The sequence below is a fragment of the Danio rerio genome, chromosome 2, assembly GCF_052040795.2.
Source record: "Danio rerio strain M-AB ecotype USA chromosome 2, GRCz13ab, whole genome shotgun sequence".
In the NCBI taxonomy this organism is placed as follows: Eukaryota; Metazoa; Chordata; class Actinopteri; order Cypriniformes; family Danionidae; genus Danio; species Danio rerio.
Genome location: NC_141022.1, coordinates 57186094 through 57209120, shown reverse-complemented (window position 1 = coordinate 57209120; position 23027 = coordinate 57186094). Strand labels below are relative to the sequence as shown.

The following is a 23027-nucleotide window of genomic DNA, read 5'->3' as shown; positions in this document are numbered from 1 at the left end:
CACAATGTAAATGTAGAGACAAATTTTCAAACAGTAAAAAGACAAAGAGTATATATACACAAACTTGTAAAGGCAAATAAACATTACCAAGAATATAATTAATGTAGTAAAGTTAATGTAGATGGATGGATGGATAGATGAGTTATAAATATTGTAGATGGTAAATTATATATATATATATATATATATATATATATATATATATATATATATATATATAGACAAGTTTGCAAGCAGTTAAAAAAACAAACAGTATATATATACACAAACTTGTGAAGGCAAATATGTATTACCAAGAATATGAATTCAAGCAGGCTTAAACGCAATTATGATAGATAGATAGATAGATAGATAGATAGATAGATAGATAGATAGATAGATAGATAGATAGATAGATAGATAGATAGATAGATAGATAGATAGATAGATGTGATTTATGCTAATTTGATAAATTGGAACATCCAAAAGTATTTGCACAGGCTTAATATAGTCTTTGAAAGTGTAAGCGTAACAAAGGTACGACGTGTGTAATAAAGTGTGCACAATTACTTTGATTTTAAAGCTTGGATAATGAACCAAATCACAGCATCAAAAGAAGCCTTTTTAACCGCAAAAGATGCCAGAATTCCGACATGATGGAAATCTATTGAGCTTCTAATTACAAATGAGAAATTAAACTAGCCCAAAGTCGCTTACATTTACATTAACCCGCCTATTGATTCAGACTCGCAAATGCCCATTAATGAACTCGTTGATCCATGCCTGATCCAGTCATTAAAATGAGGCTATTTCTATTTCGCTGTTTGAGCAGGTGTGTTTGGCATTAACATGAAGACACAGGGCACATGCTGGATCCTTCTCACGGTGTTTGTCGAAATAATTGTTGTTCCTGTAACACATTAACCTCCTTTGTTTCAGTTAATGGATCCATTTTGAACGGAATTAACCACCCGCGGCGCCTCTTCGCGCCAAAACCCCTCTATAAAATCTAAAATTCTTCAAATCCCGCCAATTTACAAAAAGCCACTTTTTTATTTATTTACTCTATAAATATATAACATTTTATTAACTAAATTGTACACAAATACTGTCATTTCCTCTCAGGATCTCCTCGAGGACCACCAGTCTCGTTCACACCTCGTTAACACCGCCATTAGATTTGCTTTACATTCGCTGATTGTCCATTTACATTTGCGACTAAATAGGCGCTCTTTACAACTGTTGACCAACATCATATATAAAACGCTCTCAAATCTGGCTGTTCTCCAGTCAATCTCGAGCTCCTGAAAGGTCATCATGTTGTCTGCAATGTTCTTTGCAATGTTGTCTACAATGATGGGACTCTCTTTCGCCCGGCCCGGGTTTTTTAACGAGCTGGAGGAACATTTAGCGGTGGAAAGCGAGCCTAAAGTGCGGTCGGAGGCGATCAGGAGGCTTTTGGAGGTGTTTGGGATGGAAGATCCTCCTGCTGCTTTGGGTCACAAACAGCCTCCTCAGTATATGCTGGACCTGTACAACACCATCGCTGATGTCGACGGAGTCACCAAAGACCCGACGCTGCTCGAGGGAAACACGGTCCGGAGCTTCTTCGACAAATGTAAGATAACTTTTCTATACATTTCTGTTTCATTCTGTTAATTTTTATGTAGGCATATTTATTTGAAGAGTGAGAATAAAAATTTAACGCTTAATAATTTATAAACTTGTCGTTTTACTCTTTAAAAAGTGGCGCGCGTCAAAAACGGACTTTTATTAATGCGATTTTAACAATATAAAAAAATAAGAATCTTTTCCATACTTCTGGTCATGTTTATTTATTTATTTGAATAGTGAAAATAAAGATTAAATGCATAATAATATAGGAAATGTCATTCAAACTATTTATAAAGTGGGGTCCTAAAAAACAGGGTTTTAACGTGATAACAATTTAAAATAGTGGCTTACATTATAGAAACGCAAGATATATATTTTTATTTACTCTTATGTTCTTTTTGAAGAGTTACAATAAAGATCAAATGGAACAGTTCATTTTAACCTTTACATTTTAAATTAGATATATAATGTGTTGTTTTACCACGATAACAATTTTAATATGTGGCTCACAATATAAAACCGTAAGATAATATTTTTCTACACTTCTGTTCATGTTTATGTATTTATTTAAAGAGTGACAATAAAGATTAAGAGCTTAATAACATAGGAAAATGTCATTCCAGCTCTTTAAAAAGCTGTGTGGCCTCAAAAAGTCCTGGATTGTTTTAACGCAACAACAATTTTAAAATGTGGCTTACAATATAAAACCGTAAGATAATATTTTCTCTACATTTCTGTTTATGTTTATGTATGTATTTAAAGTGTGCCAATCAATATTAAAGCTTAATAATATAGGAAAATGCCATTCAAACTCTTAAAAAAGTGGCGCCCCTCAAAAAACCCGGGTTGCTTTAACGCGATAATCATTTTAAAATTGCTGTACACTCCAAAATACGGACAAACCAAAACCACAGGGTTAAATGACAATTTAACAATTGACCCAAAGTATTTGTATAGAGTATTAAAGGGGTTCACGTTTTTTCTTTCTTTATTAACTCTTTGCTTTAAAAATAAATTGTATTGTAGTTTTTACTGTTTGGTTATCTGTGCATTTTATTGTTAAATACCTTGATGTTATTATTAGATTGTTCACTTAATGGCATCCTTTAAAAATACAAGTTCTAGTTTTTGCAGTGTCATCTAAATTAACCATGTTTATTATGCTGAATTCCACTGCATTATTTTAAAATATATTTTAGTATAATCAAAATAAATTTATATACAGAACTAGTTTTAAATATTTAAAGACAATCCTATGGTTATTATTCTGTTTTGGCACAATGATTTTTCCATTTATTTTTCAACAATTACTCCTCCAACTGCTTATCAAATTATATAATCACATTTTTTTTGTTAATATTAACTTATATTTTTAGTAATTTCATCAATGATAAATGTTCCTCTACAAGACTGCCTTTAAAAATGTAAACAAATGCCTTTTTGTAAATGCCATGGAACTAAAATCAAGCGTATTACTCTGTAAGCATTTATTTTTAAACATGAATAATTATATAAAGTAAATTCAGAAATTATTCATACCCCAGGCAAATTCTGGGGTTTTTGTTCAAATGTAAATAAAAGCTGATAATTAATTTCTTGATGCCTCTTGTGCATAGCCTATTATCTTTTAGAAGAAGCCAGTGTCATTTCCAGTTGAAATAAAAATTGCTTGTTAAGTAAAAGTAACCTTTAAGTCTGAATTTGCTAGAGGTATGAATAATTCAGACTTGACTGTATATTTTATTTTTAATTGCGTAATATGAAATTGCTAAAAGGTGTATAAGTGCATGCTTTTAACTTTAGTCAAGCACCAAGACTGAGAGATTAAATGTGAACGACTCATTAAAAGCCCACATTATTCATCCATTAATATGAATATTAATGTGGAGAATGTGATGATGGTTACAGTTTGTGTGTAAAAAAAATGTTTAGTTAAGTTCAAAATTATTCGCCATCCTGTGATTTTTCTTTTTCAAATATTTCTTAAATGACGTTTAACAGATTCAGGAATTTTTCACAGTATTTCCTATAATATTTTTTTCGTCTGGAGAAAGTTTATTCGTTTTATTTTGAATAGAATAAAAGCATTTTAAAGTTTTTTTAAAAAACATTTTAAGGCCAATATTATTAGCCCCCTTATGCAGTAATGCTTTTCAATTGTCTACAGAACAAACCATCAGATTCATTATACAATGACTTGCCTATTATGCTAACTTTAACCTAGTTCAGCCTTTAAATGTCACTTTTAAGCTGAATACTACTATCTTGAAAAATATCTAGTCAAGTAAAATAATAAATAAAATAAAAACCATACATTAATCCAGGAGGGCTCATAATTCTGACTTTAACTGTATGTGCTATTTATTTCTCACCATGTTTTCTCTTTAGTGCACAGTGAACGAATCGAGTATCTCTTCAACATGTCCACTGTAGCCAAGAGTGAGAAGATCCTGACGGCTGAACTTCACCTGTTCAAACTCAGACCAAAAACATCAATCGTCTTAAACAGACATCACTTCTGTCAGGTACAGCAATGGGTGTACACTGTCAAAATACCATATAATTACCGCTGCACTGTATAAAAAAAATCTGTTAATGAATAGTTTCTGTGTTTTGTTATTCTCAAGTGTTTCCCGTTTATTTACGGTTGTATATTGGGTTATGGGATGTTGCTCTCTGCTCTGTCGACTTCTGGTGTTAAATTCAACTCTACAGTTTAACAAAGTGACTTTCATTAACATTTCAGTAGTTTGCAATAATATAATGCATAAGAAATGTGTATATATAGAGAAATACGTCTGTAAAAGAACAGAAAATGTGCTGGCAGTGGTGTTTGTACACCAACCAAACAATATAGCGCTTTATTAAAAATGTTCATAAAAGCTCCCATAATGCAATACAAAAGCAGAAATAAATGGAAAAATATAAAAACATGAATCCCAAATATGAAAATTGCTAATATACTGATGTATTTGTTATAGTGTAAGTAGTATTAGATTACATATAATCTGGATTACATCACCGTAATTCAAATGTGTATGTTTACCTGTAATCAGAATAAACTACTTTTCAAAATATGCATAGTTAGACTACAGTTACTTTTTAATGGAGTACATATTATTTAAACAACGTAAAATTAGACAGTAATTCTTTCTTTTATATTTTCAACAATACCTATGCTTATACGCTTATTTCACGCGGCTGCCATTTTAAAACACGAAAGCGAGGCTGTTGTGGGAAGAAACCCGGAAGTATAGTAGCAGCACTGTAAACATTGCAGCAACATGCTGTGCGCTATTAACCTCCAGATGTTGCCGCGATTTCAAAAGGCAGATATGGTGTAAACATCACTTTAATATCATTCAGTTCAGTTTAATTTAAACAATTAAAAGCTTATTAGGCATCTAAAAACATCACTGTATCTTTAAGAGTGTCCTCCTGGGCTTCAGTTCATGGGACCGGGTAAGCACAGTGGGGGGCTTCCCTGCTTGCTTTAGTCTATGAGCAATAAAACAATGCAATCCTCTGTAGCACATCCTTGTCTTGTCTGTAATAGTGTTGTCCCGGTACTGAAGTTTTAAAAACGTCCATTTCCTACTAACATTCAAGCGCTGCTGAGTGCGTTCTTAAACACCTCTAATTTGCCATAGTATTCACCAGTGCTCAACAGAAATGACTGTGATTGGCTGTGAAGGTCATCAGTTCACTGCTCTTCACTGAGTGCAAACACAGATACATGAACAGTGGAGTGTTTTAAAGCAGCAAAGATCAGTCGAGTCATCAGCGGATCGCTCGTCTGTGTTTGCACTGGGTGAAGAGTGCTGAACTGATGACCTCCATGGCCAATCATAGTCCTTTCTGTTGAGCACTGGTGAATACTATGGCAAATCAGCGGTGTTGCGCTCAACAGTGCTTAAATGTTAGAGGGAAATTGACGGTTTTTATAAATTGTGACAAGTCTAATATAATGAAAGAATCAGTTGTTTAACTTGAGTTTGATAAATGGCATCTAAAACTTAACTACCGTTAACTAACTAGTGACATTAACTTAGCTGAAAATGAGGTCCGATATCCCGTTTTATTTTCACTTTCCATTCAGAACGGACCTTCGGGTCACTCGGAAGACAGTGAAATTCTATATTTGTGTAGCTTTCTCTTTACTGATAAGATATCCAGCCAGGTACAACACAACATTCCTGTGTAACTCAGGCTATATTTCCGAGTTTCTTTCCACTGCAGCCTCGATTTTGCTTTTTTAATGGCGGCCGCGTGAAATCAGTCTATATTCTACAGCAGGGGTGCCCAAACTTTACAGCATGCGAGCTACTTATAAAATGACCAAGCCAAAACTATCTACCTAATAAAAAAAAAAAAAAAAATATATATATATATATATATATATATATATATATATATATATATATATATATATATATATATATATATATATATATATATATATATATATATATATTAACATATTGAGAATTCTTTATTTGTACAATATATATTGATGTACCTTGCATAACTGTACAAACCCATATTGTGCAATAGCCTACAACTATTTAAATATACTTAAACAAACTTTTGTCATTACCTTACTCTGATGACTTGCACTGAATGGAATCAGCAAGGGAAGCATAGTCTGTACAGTAGCTCATAGCCAGCCTCAAGTACACTACCAAGTGATCTTTAGTCATGGTGGAACGAGATTTGCACTTAACTGCGCCAACTTCGCTAAGTGCTGAAAAACTATAGTTTGGTATAGTTGGTGTGGTTTTATGCGCATGCGTGGTTACCCTTGTGTAGGGACAAATGGATTCTGCGGACGTTTTTTTGCTATTTATGCTGAGAATTTTGGTAAAAATCTGCAGATTTCTGCTGAATTATTTTGGGAGAATCATAAATAAAACCTTAATATGCAAGATAAAACTTAATACCTTTTTAACTTGTATTTAATGTTTAAAATGCAAATCCAAATAGATCCACTTTATTTGCTAACCAAAGCAAGTCTTACATGTAATATCTCTACTAAAAGACAGAAAATATTACTGTACAAACTGCATTGTACATAAATCAGATGAACATTTTCATTTAGTCAAAAATATTACTGTAATTAATTTAAAAACTGAATGAATATAGATTTACACACATTTGCTAAAGTAAGTAAACAGAATTAATGATGGGCTGAAAATCTGCGGTAATCTGCAGATTTTCTGTGTAATTCTTTGCGTGCAAATTCCATGTGTCAGAAAAGGTCAGATATCAGACTAGCTGTCGTATATGTCAGTCAAGCGACAAATTTCAGTGAGGAAGTGGATGATAGACTGATGTCTGTTTTTTTAATGCCATGCAATCTACCCATCCTACCCTTGCGATCGACTGATAGATTGTGATTGACATATTGGTCACCCTATATGTGTACTATAGTGTATACTGTTTTTTTTTCATATACAGTTGAAGTCAGAATTATTAGCCCCCTGAATTATTAGACTGCTTGTTTATTTTTTCCCAAATTTCTGTTTAATGGAGAGAAGATTTTTTCAACACATTTCTGAACATAATAGTTTTAATAACTTATTTCTAATAACTGATTTATTTTATCTTTGCCATGATGACAGTAAATAATATTTTACTAGATATTTTCAAGACACTTATGTACAGCTTAAAGTGACATTTAAAAGCTTAACTAGGTTAATTAAGTTAATTAGTCAAGTTAGGGTAATTAGGCAAGATATTGTATAACAATGGTTTGTTCTGTAGATTATCGAGAAAAAATATAGCTTAAAGGGGCTAATAATTTTGTCCCTAAAATGATGACTAAAAAAATTTAACAATGCTTTTATTCTAGCCGAAATAAAACGAATAAGACTTTCTCCAGAAGAAAAAATATTATCAGACATACTGTGAAAATTTTCTTGCTCTGTTAAACATCATTTAGAAAATATTTTTAAAAAAAATTTGAAGGGGGGCTAATCATTTTGACGTCAACTGTATATCCTTAATTGGTACTGTCATACGCACTTGCAAGTGTTTCGGATTAATGTGATGTTTTTGCGCAGGTCAGTGTGTATCAGGTTCTGGACAGCAGCAAAAAAAACGTCTCGCAAGGGAAGAAGCTGCTCTCATCCAGACTGGTTCCCATTCACTCTACTGGCTGGGAGGTTTTCACCATCACTCAAGCTGTAAGCATCAACTAAAGACTTACTTTCAGACATTTACTAAAATATTTTAACTGTAAAAATGCTGGGTTCCACACAATGCATTTGTGTTGTGGAAACATGAAGGAATTCAATTTATGTTTATTTCTATAGCACTTTTACAATGTAGATTGTTTCAGCTTTACATAGAAGTTCTAGTGAATGGAAGCAGTGTCAGTCCAGTTTTCAGAGTTGAAGTTCAGTTTAGTTCAGTTCAGTGTGATTTAATTTTCACTGCTGAGAGTTCAAATACTGAAGAGCAAAAAAATGTTGACTTATTAGTTTTTACAAAGTGGACTGAACATAAAACTATTAATTTGTCCCAAAACAACTTAAAAATTGTGTTGTTTCAACTATTTGTATATAAGTAGATTGAACAAGCAGCAAAAGTAATTTTTTAAGTGTACAATGTTAGGGTGAGCCAACATGGGGGTTCTAACATGGCGACTAGCTAGACAGACATACAACTCGACGCTCCTACCACAGACGGCCAGATTTCGAACTTTAGGACACTTTGAGATATTAAACTGACGAAATAGCCTCCGGGTTCAACTGTGGTCACAAAGAATGATGCTTCGCCATGGTAAATCGAAGAATTAAGCCGCCTTTCCAATGCACACGACATTTGAACACGACTGTCGGAATACGCCCCCTTGTGGCAGTCGCACAGTATTTTCAGTGTTGTCGTGCACCATGGGATTCTCAGTGTCCGAAATAAAGGAGTGCAAAAGCAAGAGGCTTTATCCTCTGTCCGTTAATATGGTTTAATGAATGAATAAATACTAGAAACTCATAGACCACTTAAATATTGGAGGACATGTGGAGACAATATTAAATATATATATTTTTATTACTTTCTCACTTACATTTATGAACAGAATTTTTTTTAATATAAACTTTTAAAAAAAGTTTAAAAATTAAAAAAATAAACAAATAAACTCAATAAATTACTCATCTCGCGTGCACGAATTGCTTGTAAAACACTGGAATAAATCACATCCGGTCGGCCGGTCGCATACAGTCTAGTCGCAGGAGTTAAAATATTTCAATGGATCCGCAGCTCAATCCGGATCCGAATTTTCCGCATACGGAGATGATCGGAACTTCACGCAGCTCCCGGACTACTCTCCATTGGAAATATATGACTTCCGGTCTGTCGCTTGTCGTGTGCAGTGGAAAGGTGGCATTACAAGGAAGAATCCAGATACAACTAAGGAAAGTCTTGATGGCGACGAAGCTAACGGTAGCGTCAAGCTAACAGGTGATGCTACAACGAACACAGAGGAGAACGAGGTGATGAAGGCTCTCGCAGATATGAAGCACTTTTTCACTTCTCAATTTGGTGGCGTTCTGAATGCTATTCAAGGAATTAAAAATGAAATCTCCGAATTTGGAGGCACATTAGCAGAGGCTGAACATCGAATTAGTGAAACTGAGGATAATGTGGATAAGCTACAAAAAACGGTGAAAGTTCTGGAAAGCCGAGTTGTAACACTCAGCGCGGACCTGGATGACTTGGAAACCGTAATCGCCGTTGAAATCTCTGCCTAGTCAACCTACCTGAAAAAGCGGAAGGGACGGACGTGGCAAACTTTCAAAAAAAGTGGCTTAACGATGTGTTTGGACCATCTACTTTTCCGAGTCCAGTGATTATTGAAAGAGTGCACAGATTCGGCAGGCTCCAAGCAAAGCCTCAGAAATACCCGAGAATACTGATCAAGGTGTACCAACACTACAGATTATCAGAACTGTGCCCAGGTGTGTTTGATGCCCATTTCCCAGTTCATTTGACAAGTGTGAGTGCTCCGAATCAGGTGCAGTTCAATTAGCCGGCCCTGGCCAGGTTGGAAGAGGTGTGCCAGAGCATGGTTCAGTTGGGCTTTGGTGCGGTACGCTTTGTAGTGTGAGTGCAAAGCGTGCCTGACCGTACGTTCACACCGAAAGCGGCGAGAGCGTCCAAGGTCGCTCTGGCCGCCCTGGCGACAACGCTCTCTGCCTTCAGCTCCTGCAGCGAGAGCGTCAAAACTCGCTACATTGATCTCATATTTAAAGGAGCCGTTGCAGCATATCAGTTACATTCCTGCATAAAACATGTTTCTAGCGTGAAAATGTTGCGCACTTCTTATCAAATTCATACAACAATGGAAGATCAAGTTGCGTGTGGCTTTGCTCTATTTTTCCAATATGTGTCCATATGTCTGAAATATCCTGAAGCAGCAGTACTGTTTTGTACTGTCACATCGTGTGAGATTACCGCTTTTTTAAGATAAATATATAACATTAATGAACATCAGTAACTCGCCAGTAACTTATTTAATGCATGTTCCTGTAGGAAAAAATTGTAAATAATTGGAAATCTGGCGACCGCAATAATCAAACCCTTGGGAACAACTGTGGTCGGAACCAAAGTTCACAGGTCTGTGTTCTCTGAACTGCTATCAAGCGATGGACGTCTTCATTCTGATTGCTTGCCGCCGAACCACGTCATAGCTCATTACCATAAAGTTGACTTCATTTCAACTCTCCTCGACGCTTACGCCGGCAAAGACGCGCCGCGCTGATCCTCGCCGCTTATCACCGCGTATCGCCGCCGGCTCTCATTGAAAATGAATGACTTCCGGCTACTTTGACGCTCTCGCCGCTTTCGGTGTGAACGTACGGTGAGAATGAAACTGAAGACCTGATGTAAATTTTAAGGGACAGTTTCATATGGATTTATTAATCAAACTGTCATAGTTTATTAAAGAGGCAAACCCCACACTGCACATCAGCTGCACCTACAGCAAACCTCCTAATACATGCAGCACGATGACTTTCATGACATTTTTCAAGTGTCAAAAGTGGGGTAGCCGTTCAACAAATTATTTGACTGTGTGTCACTGCATTAGAGATCTGCATAGGACTGAATTTTTAGTCCCGCTCCCTCCAGGTTTTATTCCGCGCCCGCTGTAAATTCAGCCTTTGTTCACCCACTGCCCAACCCACCCTGCTTTCTACCCAACCTGACCATTCCCATTAAATTTTAAGGTCTGGTTTCCAAAATCTCACTTTAAAATTGGGTACTACCAAAAGAGAGAGATAACAGAGTTTTCTTTGCCCCTTTGTGATGATCCATGACTTCTGCGTGACGTGTGGTGTGGTTTGTGGCTGGTAACTCTTTCAAAGTCAGATTTACAAACAGATCCACTCAATATATTTGCCAACTATCGATTGCGTTACATATATCCAGACATCCCAAGTCTCTCGGAAGATGCAGTGGAGAGGGGTGCGCAACGTGTTTGAGGGCGGGCGGCAGAAACGCAATTTACAGCAGATTATCATTCATTTGCGGGCGTCCGGAAGTCTATATGCGCTTCTGCTGCTTTCCACAGCATCCCTCCGCGTTCTTCAGAAACGTCCCCTCCACCCCCCGAGCTTTTCAGATACATCACACAGACACATATACAGTTAAAGTCAGAATTATTAGCCCTCCTGAATTATCAGCCCCCCTGTATATATTTTTCCCCAATTTCTGTTTAACAGAAAGAAGATATTTTACAACACATTTCTAAACATAATAGTTTTAATAACTCATTTCTAATAACTGATTTCTTTTATCTTTGCCATGAAGACACTACCTCAAGATGAAAAAAAATTGTTTAGTTGTATTTTTCTGCTCTTAAAATGCTGCTGGGTATTTTTTGACGCCATAAGTCAAGAGGAGAGTTGATGACAACGGCAGGGAACAGTTAAATGTAGTTTGTTCCAAATGAAACACTGCCAAAGTAGACAACAAGTAAACTGAGCTGACATTAGAACATATTATTGTGCAAATAGTGTCCTCTATATCCTGATCTCACTAGGAAACTGAACTCTTTTACATTTTGTCAGTTTAGTGGCTATTTCAGTCATACGAAAATGTACCATTTTAAAAAGGAGGCGTGGCACCCAACCCAACCCTAAACCCCACTGTCATTGGGGGATAGGCAAATCGTACTAAATTCTACAAATGAGATGGTACGAATTCTTAAAAGTTAGCCACTAAATCAAAAAGCTATGAATTGCCGTGAGATTGTGTTGCTATATCTAATGCATGTGTTTGATCTGAAAGGTGCGCTCGTGGATGTCGGACGAGGGCAGTAATCTGGGTCTGCTGGTCTCAGTCAGGACTCTCGCAGGCTCTCAGATGGACCTAAAAATGGTGCGTTTCGCATCAGGTCGGGATCATCATCACAGCAAACAGCCCATGCTGGTCCTGTTCACTGATGACGGGAGACGAGCTGCTTCTCTGGAGGCTACAAGTAAAGGTAAATATCACACGCATCTCTTTAGTATCAAAATGAGTGGCCCTCCCATTTATCTCTTTTCCTTTTCAAATATTTCCCAAATTATGTTTAACGGAGCAGTGAATTTTTCACAGTATTTCCTAAAATATTTTTTCTTCTGGAGAAAGTCTTATTTGTCTTATTTCGGCAAGAATAAAAGCAGTTTAAAAATTTTTAAACATAATTTTAACGTCGAAATTAATTAAACTGTCATAGTTTATTAAATAGGCAAACCCCACACTGCACATCAGCTGCACCTTCAGCAAACCTCCTAATACGTGCAGCACAATGACTTTCATGACATTTTTAAGTAAAGGTAAAGGTAAATATCAAACGCATCACTTTAATATCAAAATGAGTGGCCCTCCCATTAATCTATTTTCTTTTTCAAATATTTCCCAAATGGTGTTTAACGGAGCAGTGAATTTTTCACAGTATTTCCTAAAATATTTTTTCTTCTGGAGAAAGTCTTATTTGTCTTATTTCGGCAAGAATAAAAGCAGTTTTAAATTTTTTTAAACACAATTTTAAGGTAGCCCCATTAAGCTATTTTTGTTTGATTGTCTACAGAACAAACCACTGTTATACAATGACTTTCCTGAATACCCTAACCTGCCTAATTAACCTAGTTAAGCCTTTAAATGTCACTTTAAGCTGAATACTAGTATCTTGAAAAATATCTAGTCAAAATTTATGTGCTGTCATCATGACAATGATAAAACAAATCAGTTATTAGAAATGAGTTATTAAAACTATTATGATTAGAAATGGGTTGACAAAATCTTCTTTCTGTTAAACAGAAAATGGGAAAAATATACAGGAGGGCTAATAATTCTGACTTTAACTGTATATAATGTAATGTTATTAATGGTACAAATTGGGTCTTAATATGTGATAATATAATCTGACTTTCATTTTTTTTTGACTAATTTAGAGCTCCACAGCACCTAAATACCCAAAGTCTTGAAAATCGTTTACTTCGTCACAAAATACATCATTTACAGTAAAATTTTTCATCATTTGGATGACAAAATCTGGATGCGGGCAGAAACGGGAATAACAGCATGGTAAAAAGTACAATGTTTACATTTTGCTTTTAATTTATCAATATTTCATGTTTGGCCTGCAATAATTCGTTTTTAAAGAGTGTTTCCAGATATTTATTTTATATTTTTACAACCTTAATCAAACATTTACCCCGAAGTTCTAGATCAGGGGTGTCCAAACTCGGTCCTGGAGGGCCGGTGTCCTGCATATTTTAGTTCCAACCCCAATTAAACACACTTGAACCAGCTAATCAAGCTTTTAAGCTGTGGTCACACTACAGTTTGAGTGTGCGATATTCTGTCGTGCGGCGCTGCTAAAAGGGGCGGGATTAAACAAGCTTATTAGAGTTGAAAAAAGCGAGCGATTGCTCCATGTTTTAAATTTCTGTCCAGAGAGGTTATGTTTTGATCCTCGATTGGTCTCACGCAGTCAAGTAATGCGATTTCGCAGGTCAGAGTTCACCAAGCTTGAACTTTGCACCGCAGCAACCTGCGAAACTTGACGCATGACCCTGCGTTTTCCGGTCTGGCGCATCCGCGTGCGTATGAATGGAAGTCTATAGGAGGAAAAGCCCAGTGTGACTGCAGCTTTACTAGGTATACTAGAAACTTTCACGGAGGTGTGTTAGAGGAAGTTGGAGCTAAATTAGCAGGCCCTCCAGGACTGAGTTTGGACACCATTGTTCCCCTGCTGAAAAATCCAGCTTAAACCAGCCTAGGCTGGTTGGCTGGTTTTAGCTGGTCGACCAGACTGGTTTTAGAGATTGGATTTCCAGCCATTTCCCGCCTGGTCTTAGCTGGTCAGGCTGGGAGATAACCAGCTAAAACCAGCTTGACCAGCCTAGCCAAGCTGGGAGTCCAGCCAAAACCAGCTATATCCAGCTTAAACCAGGCTGGTCAAGCTGGTTTTAGTTGGATTTGGCTGGTCATTTTCCAGCCTGACCAGCTAAGACCAGGCTGGAAATGGCTGGAAACCAGCCTGGAAATGGCCAAAACCCCTCTAAAACCTGGCTGGTCAACCAGCTAAAACCAGCCAACCAGCCTAGGCTGGTTTAAGCTGGATTTTTCAGCAGGGTCTAGATAAAGTGAGAAAAATAATCACAAATAACGGAAAAAGTACATATTTAAGCATATATTTTAAAATGTCAAACAGAAATAGTGCTTTATGTGTGGTTAATATTAACCAATAGAATATACTGTGATATTAAAGTGTATAAAAAACCCTTCTTTTTTTGAGTGAGATGCTAATCTGATTCAATGATCTATGCTAAGCTAAGCTAAGACTGATCGACTGAATTGATACAAAACTTTAATTCAATTCAATTCAATTCAGCTTTATTTGTATAGCGCTTTTACAATGTAGATTGTGTCAAAGCAGCTTCACATAAATGGTCATAGTAATTGGAACAGTGTGGTTCAGGTTTTAGTGTTTAAGTTCAGTTCAGTTCAGTTTAGCTCTGTTCAGTGTGATTTAATCATTACTGAGAGTTCAAACACTGAAGAGCAAATTCAACGATGCGTAGCTCTACCAGTCCTGAACCATGCGAGGCAGTGGCGACAGCGGAGAGGGAAAAAAAACTTCACCTGATGGGAGTGAAGAAAAAAAACCTTGAGAGAACCAGACTCAGTTGGGCACGACCATTTTAATTTCTCCGCTGGCCAAAAGTCTTGTGCAGAACTTCATTCGCCGTGGTTTATGCTGGAAGATGGCCTCAATGAAGACTCGTCTGTCCCTGGAGTGTCGCTGGAATCAGACTCATGTTCTCCACTCCCCACGACCATCAGCGCAGCAGCAGCTCAGGATATGGCCTGGTCCCGGATATGGAATCCTTGGGATCATCACGTCGCTGGTCTTGGATCCAATCAGTGACTCCGCCTAATCTGAGGACCTCGGGATGAGCATCCCCAGGTGAAAATAGAGAATAAAGAGAATAATTAGCGTAGCTGCTGTTCATAGTGTATATAAGCAAGATGCAGAAGCCTGTGTGGAACCCGCTAGGTGATGCACTGAGTGTATGCTTTACTAAACAGATAGGTCTTTAATCTAGTTTTGAACTGGGAGAGTGTGTCTGAGCCTCGGACATTACCAGGAAGGCTATTCCAGAGTGTAGGAGCCATGAAAGAGAAGGCTCGACCTCCTTTACTTGATTTTGCTATTCTAGGTACTACCAGAAGCCCTGAATTTTGAGATCTTAAGGAGCGAGTTGGTTCGTAGCGAGACAGAAGGTTGGTTAGATAAACAGGAGCTAGATTATTTAGAGCTTTATAGGTGAGAAGTAATATTTTAAATTCAATACGAAATTTAACAGGCAGCCAGTGTAAGGAGGATAAAATTGGGGTTATATGATCATATTTTCTAGACCTGGTCAGAACTCTGGCTGCTGCATTTTGCACTAATTGAAGTTTGTTAATAGAGGATGCTGGGCAGCCAGCAAATAGAGTATTACAGTAATCCAGTCTCGAAGTCATAAAAGCATGGACTAGCTTTTCTGCATCTGAGATGGATAGCATATTTCGTAATTTAGCGATATTTCTCAGATGAAAGAAGGCAGTTTTTGTGACATGGGATATATGGTTTTTAAAAGTTAGATTGCTGTCTAATATGACACCCAGATCTTTTATAGTAGAGCTAAAGCTAACTTTGTATCCCTCTAATTGTAAATTGAGTTGCGAGATCTGCTGTGTGCAAGATTTAGGCCCAATAAGTAATAATTCTGTTTTGTCTGAGTTTAAGAGAAGAAAATTGTTGGTCATCCAGTCTTTGATGTCTTTGATACACTCAGTTAGTTTAGAAAGTTCAGACGTCTCGTCAGGTTTAGTGGAAATATATAATTGAGTATCATCTGCATAGCAGTGAAAGCTGATCCCATGTCTTCTAATAATGTCTCCCATAGGTAGCATGTAAATTGTAAACAGTAAAGGGCCTAAAACTGATCCTTGAGGCACCCCATACTTTACTGGGCAGATTTGTGAAGGCTGTCCATTAAGATTTACAAACTGGTAGCGGTCAGTTAAGTATGACTTAAACCATTGTAGAGCCTGTCCCTGGACACCTGTAGACTTTAAGCGATTTATGAGGATATTGTGGTCAATGGTATCAAATGCCGCACTAAGATCGAGTAAAACTAATAGCGAGACGCACCCTCGGTCAGCAGCTAAGAGTAAATCGTTGGTTATTTTCACTAAGGCGGTTTCTGTACTGTGGTGAGCCCTGAAACCTGACTGAAACACTTCAAAAATATTGTTCGTCTGCAGAAAAGAGCATAATTGAGTGGAAACAACTTTTTCTAGTATTTTAGACATAAATGGAAGATTTGAAATAGGCCTATAGTTAGCTAAGTTGTTGGTGTCTAGTTGTGGTTTCTTAATAATAGGCTTAATAACAGCTAGCTTGTAAGAGTTTGGAACATGGCCTATAGATAAAGAAGAGTTGATAATGTTAAGAAGAGGTTCTCCTATAGCAGGTAGCAGCTCTTTCAGTAATTTTGTTGGAATTGAGTCCAGCATACACGTAGCTGGTTTAGAGCTATTTATAATTTTCACTAACTCTTCATGTTCTATGATTTTGAAGCAGTGTAGGTTATTATTATGATTTAATGAAATATTTACAGGATTTGGAGTATAAGCCGGTGCAGAAAGTTTGGCATCTCCTATTTTCTGTCTAAAGCCTTCTATTTTATTACTGAAAAAATTTAAGTAATCTCATACCCTGATAACCATAAATATGGTTAAGGAGCTTTAAGTAACCACAGCAGGGAGCTTCTGTGACCGCAGGAAATGCAAACGGTTGAAGTTTAAGGAAGACACTATGTAAAGGGCGACTAGTTTAATCTTTTTTAAAAGATTTAGTATTAATATTATGGTTCTTCTGAGTGTGCCATTTTAGGTTCAGTTTAAAACACAGTTCAGATTGTTTTATTATAATGTGTTAAAAAAAGTGTCATGTTGGGGGTTTGTACACAGCTCGTTGTTTTAGGGGCGTATTGCTTCACATGAAAATTAGTTTCAACTTCCCGCCCAACGTAACAAGAGGGCGGAGCCAAGAGCTCACCCACTCTGTGTTTGGCAACAGACAGGCAGACTGAGAGAAGCAACATGAGTGAGAGGACCAGCATTCAGCCGCACATGTACGACTCAGACACAGACCAAGCAGAGAGTGCACAATCATTTGTGTCTTTGTTTAGTTTTACAGCCAACTGTGTGCTAGTTTAAAGTTCCGAGCTTGTACACCGAGCCTAATAACCACGCACACTGAATTAACTCTGACTGAGGCTATAACTTAAGGGCGTCACACACTGGATGTGCCACTCAGAGCCGCGACACGGCACACCAGACGCATACATTTGCATGTTATTTAAAATGAAACTATTCAGGTGGCGCTGTGTGGCGCGGCAGAAATATGAACAGTGTCCTGAATTATGGCTGGGCGCCGTAGACGTGCGGCACTGGTGTGTGTACCCTGATATAAACATTTGTTTAGAATTGTAAAATGCATGGTGCTGGTGTGCGACCTGCTTGTTATTTCCAATGGAAGGACATGCACGTGAAGCAACGTGCTCGCACTTTCCAGGAGCACCTAGTTGAGATGTCAGGGAGCTTCTGTGACTGCAGGAAATGCAAACCGTTGAAGTTTAAGGAAGACGCATTGAAAAGTACACATGTTTTTAAACCCACCTAAAGTTACAAACAATGGCGCTGATAAGAGCGATCATGTGGTGAATGTTGATCTTGTGTTGAGCCCAATGAGCCTTACATCTAAAAATAGAGCAAGGGTGTTTCTTTGGTGATATCGATTTGACTCACACGCTGAAAATGGCGGACGTGAAACAACAAACTGAGGATATGGTGATGCACGCCTTTCACTCCTACATCAAGTTGCGGTTGGTTTCAAAACCGCTCCAATTTGTCCACCGTTTTTATGTTGTTAAATTAAAAGAAAAGGACTAGGAGTGTTTATATAACCCCACTATGACGGTCTATACACTATACCTACACATATGTGTGTCCAAACAGCTTGAAAAGTAGATTTCTCACCATAGGTGTCCTTTAAATTGTGATATGAAATATTAGTCAAATCACCCAGCTCTATGATCATGTAAAGATACCTCTTAGGGTGCTTTCACACCTACACTTTTGTTTCGAGATCTGTCTCGTTTGTCCAGTTAGCGTGGTTCGTTTGACATATGTGAAACCACCAATCGCTCTCGGATCCGCGCCAAATCAATCGCTCCGAGATCGCTTGAATGAGGTGGTTGATTGAAACGAACTCTGGAGTGGATCGATTGCAGTGAGAAAGCGATACGATCCGAGCGCGATTAAATCACAGTGTTTTATGGATGTGTAATAGGCATACGGCTATATAAAGAGAGAATTATGAGTAGGGCGGGAAGTTTTGCGAGTCTCCGGATGCCCGCAAATGAGTGATGATCTCCCGGTAATCTCGCGTCTCCCTCCCGGCCCTCAAATAGGCTACGTCGCGCACCCTCCTCACCGCATCCCTCCTCGCTCTTCAGACACGTCGCACGCACCTTTTCAAACAGCACCAAACCACCACCTCTCCTGACAGCTGAGCGGGACTCAACAAAATAAACCCTGACACTGACCAATGTAAGGAGAGTTTACTCGCACGTGACTTGTTTTAGCTCTTTTGGTCCGATTAGAAACTTTGCCGTGTGAAAGTGAACCGCTCCAAGAGCAAAGAGCAACAATGTAACAATTGTAATCTCTGTTTTAGAACAACTGAATCGATTCACAGGTGTGAAAGCACCCTTAAAGTGACACTCCATGTTAATTTTGAAAATATGCTCATTTTACATCTCCTCTAGTGTTAAACACTTGAATTGTATAGTTTTTGTATCAATTCAGTCGATCTCCGGGTCTAGCCGGAGCACTTTTCTGACTTCCTCCTCATCTCTTGTTCTCCGCAGGTTCAGATGTTTCTCCTGGCGGCCCCAGTCAGCCGCTTCCCAGTGTCCCAGCGTCCCGGCGTAGCTCTCGCTCTGTGGATTATGACGAGAGAGGAGAAAAGATGGCCTGTCAGCGTCAGCCGCTGTACGTTGACTTTGAGGAGATCGGCTGGTCCGGTTGGATCGTATCTCCCAAAGGATACAATGCGTATCACTGCAAAGGCTCCTGTATATTTCCCTTGAGCCAGAATATGAGGCCCACGAACCACGCCATCGTCCAGTCCATCATAAACACCCTCAAACTCAACAAAGGCATTCAGACGCCCTGCTGCGTCCCGGACAAACTCTACAGCATCAGCCTGCTATACTTTGATGATGACGAGAATGTGGTGCTGAAACAGTATGATGATATGGTGGCCGGAAGCTGCGGGTGTCGCTGAAAAAAAAAAAACAGATTTACCTCAGTGTTTAATGCAAAATCTGGATGAAATTGTAAATATGTACATAGATAGACAATATTAATATATGGAGGAGGCTGAGACGATCCCTTGTAATAAAATGTACATTTTGTAAATTGCATGTCGTGAACTATTATGAAGTCTAAATAAATTCTTACGCAAAAGTAGTTTGGGGGTTTTGTTATTGTGAGAGTAGAAGACAAGTGGATTATCCCTCCTGTGACATTATTTTTCAAATATTCGATTTATTTAAACAGTTTTGATTGAATTCGACCGAAAGAAGAAAATCATAAAGGAAATGACTTGAGAATAGGGATGCAGCGATTATAGATTTTGGTTGTACGATTATAGTCTGAGAAATAATCTCGGTTTCACAGTTATCACAATTATTATGCAATAATTAATTTCAAAACATGACTAGTTTAGTAAATCACATGAAAACTTCACTTCTTATATTAAAGTGTTGTTTATTGCTGGTCAGTAACTAAATAATAGAGCACAAAATAATATTAAAAACGAACAATAGTCCACTTCTCTTTGGACTTAAAATTAAGTGAAAAAAAGTTTTTTTTGCATTTAAACATAAGTAATAATTTTACACTGAAAATTAATGACAGTACAATAAATAAATAAAAATAGAATAAAATAATTTATTGTGTTGTATTTTTTCTCTTTAGAGTAGAAATGTGTATATTTCATAAAAATGATGAAGGTGTGGCTGAAAAGCGTGAGCACGTCAATCCTAATATGCTCGCGCAAGCCATGCACCTCTACTGAAAATAACGAACTTGTGCAAGTAAAGACACAATACGGGAACGGCCCTTAGTTAGTAGCCTCAGCCAGTTAATCCAGTGTCCGTGGTTATCAGTCTTGGTGTACAAGCTCGAAACTTCAAACTTGTGCACAGTAGGCTTTACTTTTAGTTGCAGCAGTTTTGTTCCGTGCAGAAATGCGGTGGTGAAGTCCTTTACGATTAATTAACCATGATGAATTAAACCGCGGTTAAAAGTGAAATCGTTTAATCGGTACATCCCTACTTGAGAATGAGTCGGACTGCATTGTGAATTTTAATGTTTGATTCAACTGTCCATTTAAGAACAGACATACTTTTGCTGATTTTTAATATGGTTTGAAGGTTCCATAACAATAAAATAAAGTTTTATTTATTTATTTTTTTTTTAGATGTTAGTATTAGTATTGTTAGTTTTTATAGTCAATCTAGGGCCATATATACTTGCAAAATAAAAGAAAGTTTTGCAAACAAAACAAAAAAAAGTATTGAGCAAAAAAAAAAAAGGCAAATCTCCAAAAATTGCAAACAAATTTTTTTTTTAAGAAACAAAAATTATTAATTTTGCTAACAAAAATAAAGAATTGCAAAGGGGAAACTAACGTGTTGATAATTAAAAATGTAATTTGCAAACAAAAAAAGAACTGTAATAAAAAAAATCAAGCAGTGCAAAAAACATATTTCCAATAAAAAACTATATATATATTTGCTAAACTTTTTTTAACAGCATTGCCCTTACAAAACCTGTCCAGTTAATTGCAATGCCTAATTTGTACTAATTTGTGAACTGAACAATTTAAGTATAGTCTACAAAACCGGCACATTAAATAAACTTAAATATGCAAGTTTTGGGAGATTCCATTACTCAATTAAATTGAGCCAACGAGTTTACTCAATTAATTTGTTTCAGTCATCTTATTAGGATTTTCAGTGCATGGAAACATTCAAAATACCAAACATGTAAATCAATCAATCAAAAATAAGCACATCTACACATTAGTTAATGCCCTAATCATAACACATCTCTTAACATAACATGGATGGCAAATATAATTGACAAAATAAAAGGAGCTGGAAAAACCCTTCTTACCTTTTCCACAAGGAAACACAACTGAACTTAGGCCAAACAACAACCCATCTGTCTAACACAACGAGATATATCCAGCTGCAGAACCGCAGAACCACACACGTTTTAGGCACACACAATCTAGCACACACAATTTAGGCAAACCATATATGGTAACTAACTACCTCCTTAGCATTATCGCCATTTATTGAATTTCACTAATGGTTTCCCATTTCAGTCATTATTATTATTATTATTATATCGTAACGATCATTTTAACATCTCTGTTCTTAACTCAAATTATGTAAATAAAAATAATTGGTTAAAGACACGTATGACTTTATTCATGTGTCCACATACACAAAGAAAACATAATACACCCTCTAATTGTAGGATTAAGTGTAATAAACTAATTCAGGATCTTAATCTTATCATACTTGGTTAAAATTGCTTTGTTGTGAAATATAAAAAGCAAACAATAATGTTTCACATTAAAATATACTATAGTTAATCATTTAAAAATATATATAATATAGTTATAAACTGATTATCGTTACTGATTATCTGATTATAAACTACTATCTTTTACTAAAGTGTCACAGCTGTTAGTTTTATATATATATATTTACTTTTTTTATTAATTAATAGTTAATTTGTTTCTACTGCAAAATTTTGGTTTAAAAACAATATATTGCTAACTATAAATTACTACAGTATTTAATGTGGGAAATCATTAATTAAAAAGTTATTGGAAAATTAGGGCGAGGCAGTGGCGCAGTAGGTAGTACTGTCGAACCTCGGCTCAGTTGGTGTTTCTGTGTGGAGTTTGCATGTTCTCCCTGCCTTTGCGTGGGTTTCCCCCACATGTGGTACAGGTGAATTGGGTAGGCTAAATTGTCCGTAGTGTATAAGTGTGTGTGTGTCAATGTGTGTGTGGATGTTTCCCAGAGATGGGTTGCAGCTGGAAGGGCATCCGCTGCGTAAAACCTTGCTGGATTAGTTGGTGGTTCATTCCGCTGTGGCGACCTCGGATTAATAAAGGGACTAAGCCGACAAGAAAATGAATGAATGTATTAGAAAATTAAGCAAATAAACAGATTGTGTGTGCCTAAAACGTGTCTGGTTCTGCGAGCCTGCAGCTGGATATTATTGGAGACAACACACAGCAAACCCCCACCCCCCCACCCCCCCCCCCCCCCCCCCGGAGGAAGGGAAGAGATATAACATCTTCCCTATATGGCCAGGGATTTACTCCATATGTACAGTATAGACATAATTGTGGAAAAAAAGGGATTTATTTCAGATAATTTTGCCCCTTGAGTGTTCTGTGCTTTGAGGTGTACACAAAATAGGTGTAAAAGTTACTGAAAATATGGAGTTTATTGATGTGGCAAATGCAAAAAATCTTCATCTTCAGCTTTTCTCCGCCAACCATCAGATATCCCTCTGGCTATGGTAAGGATGACATTAAAATACATTTATAATAGAAAAAAAAATCTTCAAAATTATACAAGACTTTGACGCACTTAAGAAACATATGTATTTTAACATTTTTATGTTGCCTGTGAATGTATTGTCAGATAACATTGAACTCTGAAAACAGTTTCAATTTACTTTAAGCTGCTTTGACACAATTACATTGTAAAAGCGCTATAGAAATAAAA

The 23027-nt window shown here is 37.0% G+C and overlaps 1 protein-coding gene and 1 long non-coding RNA gene across 2 annotated transcripts in view; both read left to right on the top strand.

Annotated features, from left to right (window-relative positions):
- LOC147846549 (uncharacterized) overlaps positions 1 to 23027 on the top strand; it is a 1651758-nt gene that overhangs the window by 991401 nt on the left and 637330 nt on the right. The window lies entirely within an intron of this gene.
- Positions 1019 to 19671, top strand: admp (anti-dorsalizing morphogenic protein). The gene is given in 5 exon segments (NM_131876.4): positions 1019 to 1597; positions 3982 to 4118; positions 7656 to 7778; positions 11884 to 12079; positions 19071 to 19671. Coding segments are annotated over 5 exon segments (1176 nt in total). The 5' UTR covers positions 1019 to 1296; the 3' UTR covers positions 19490 to 19671.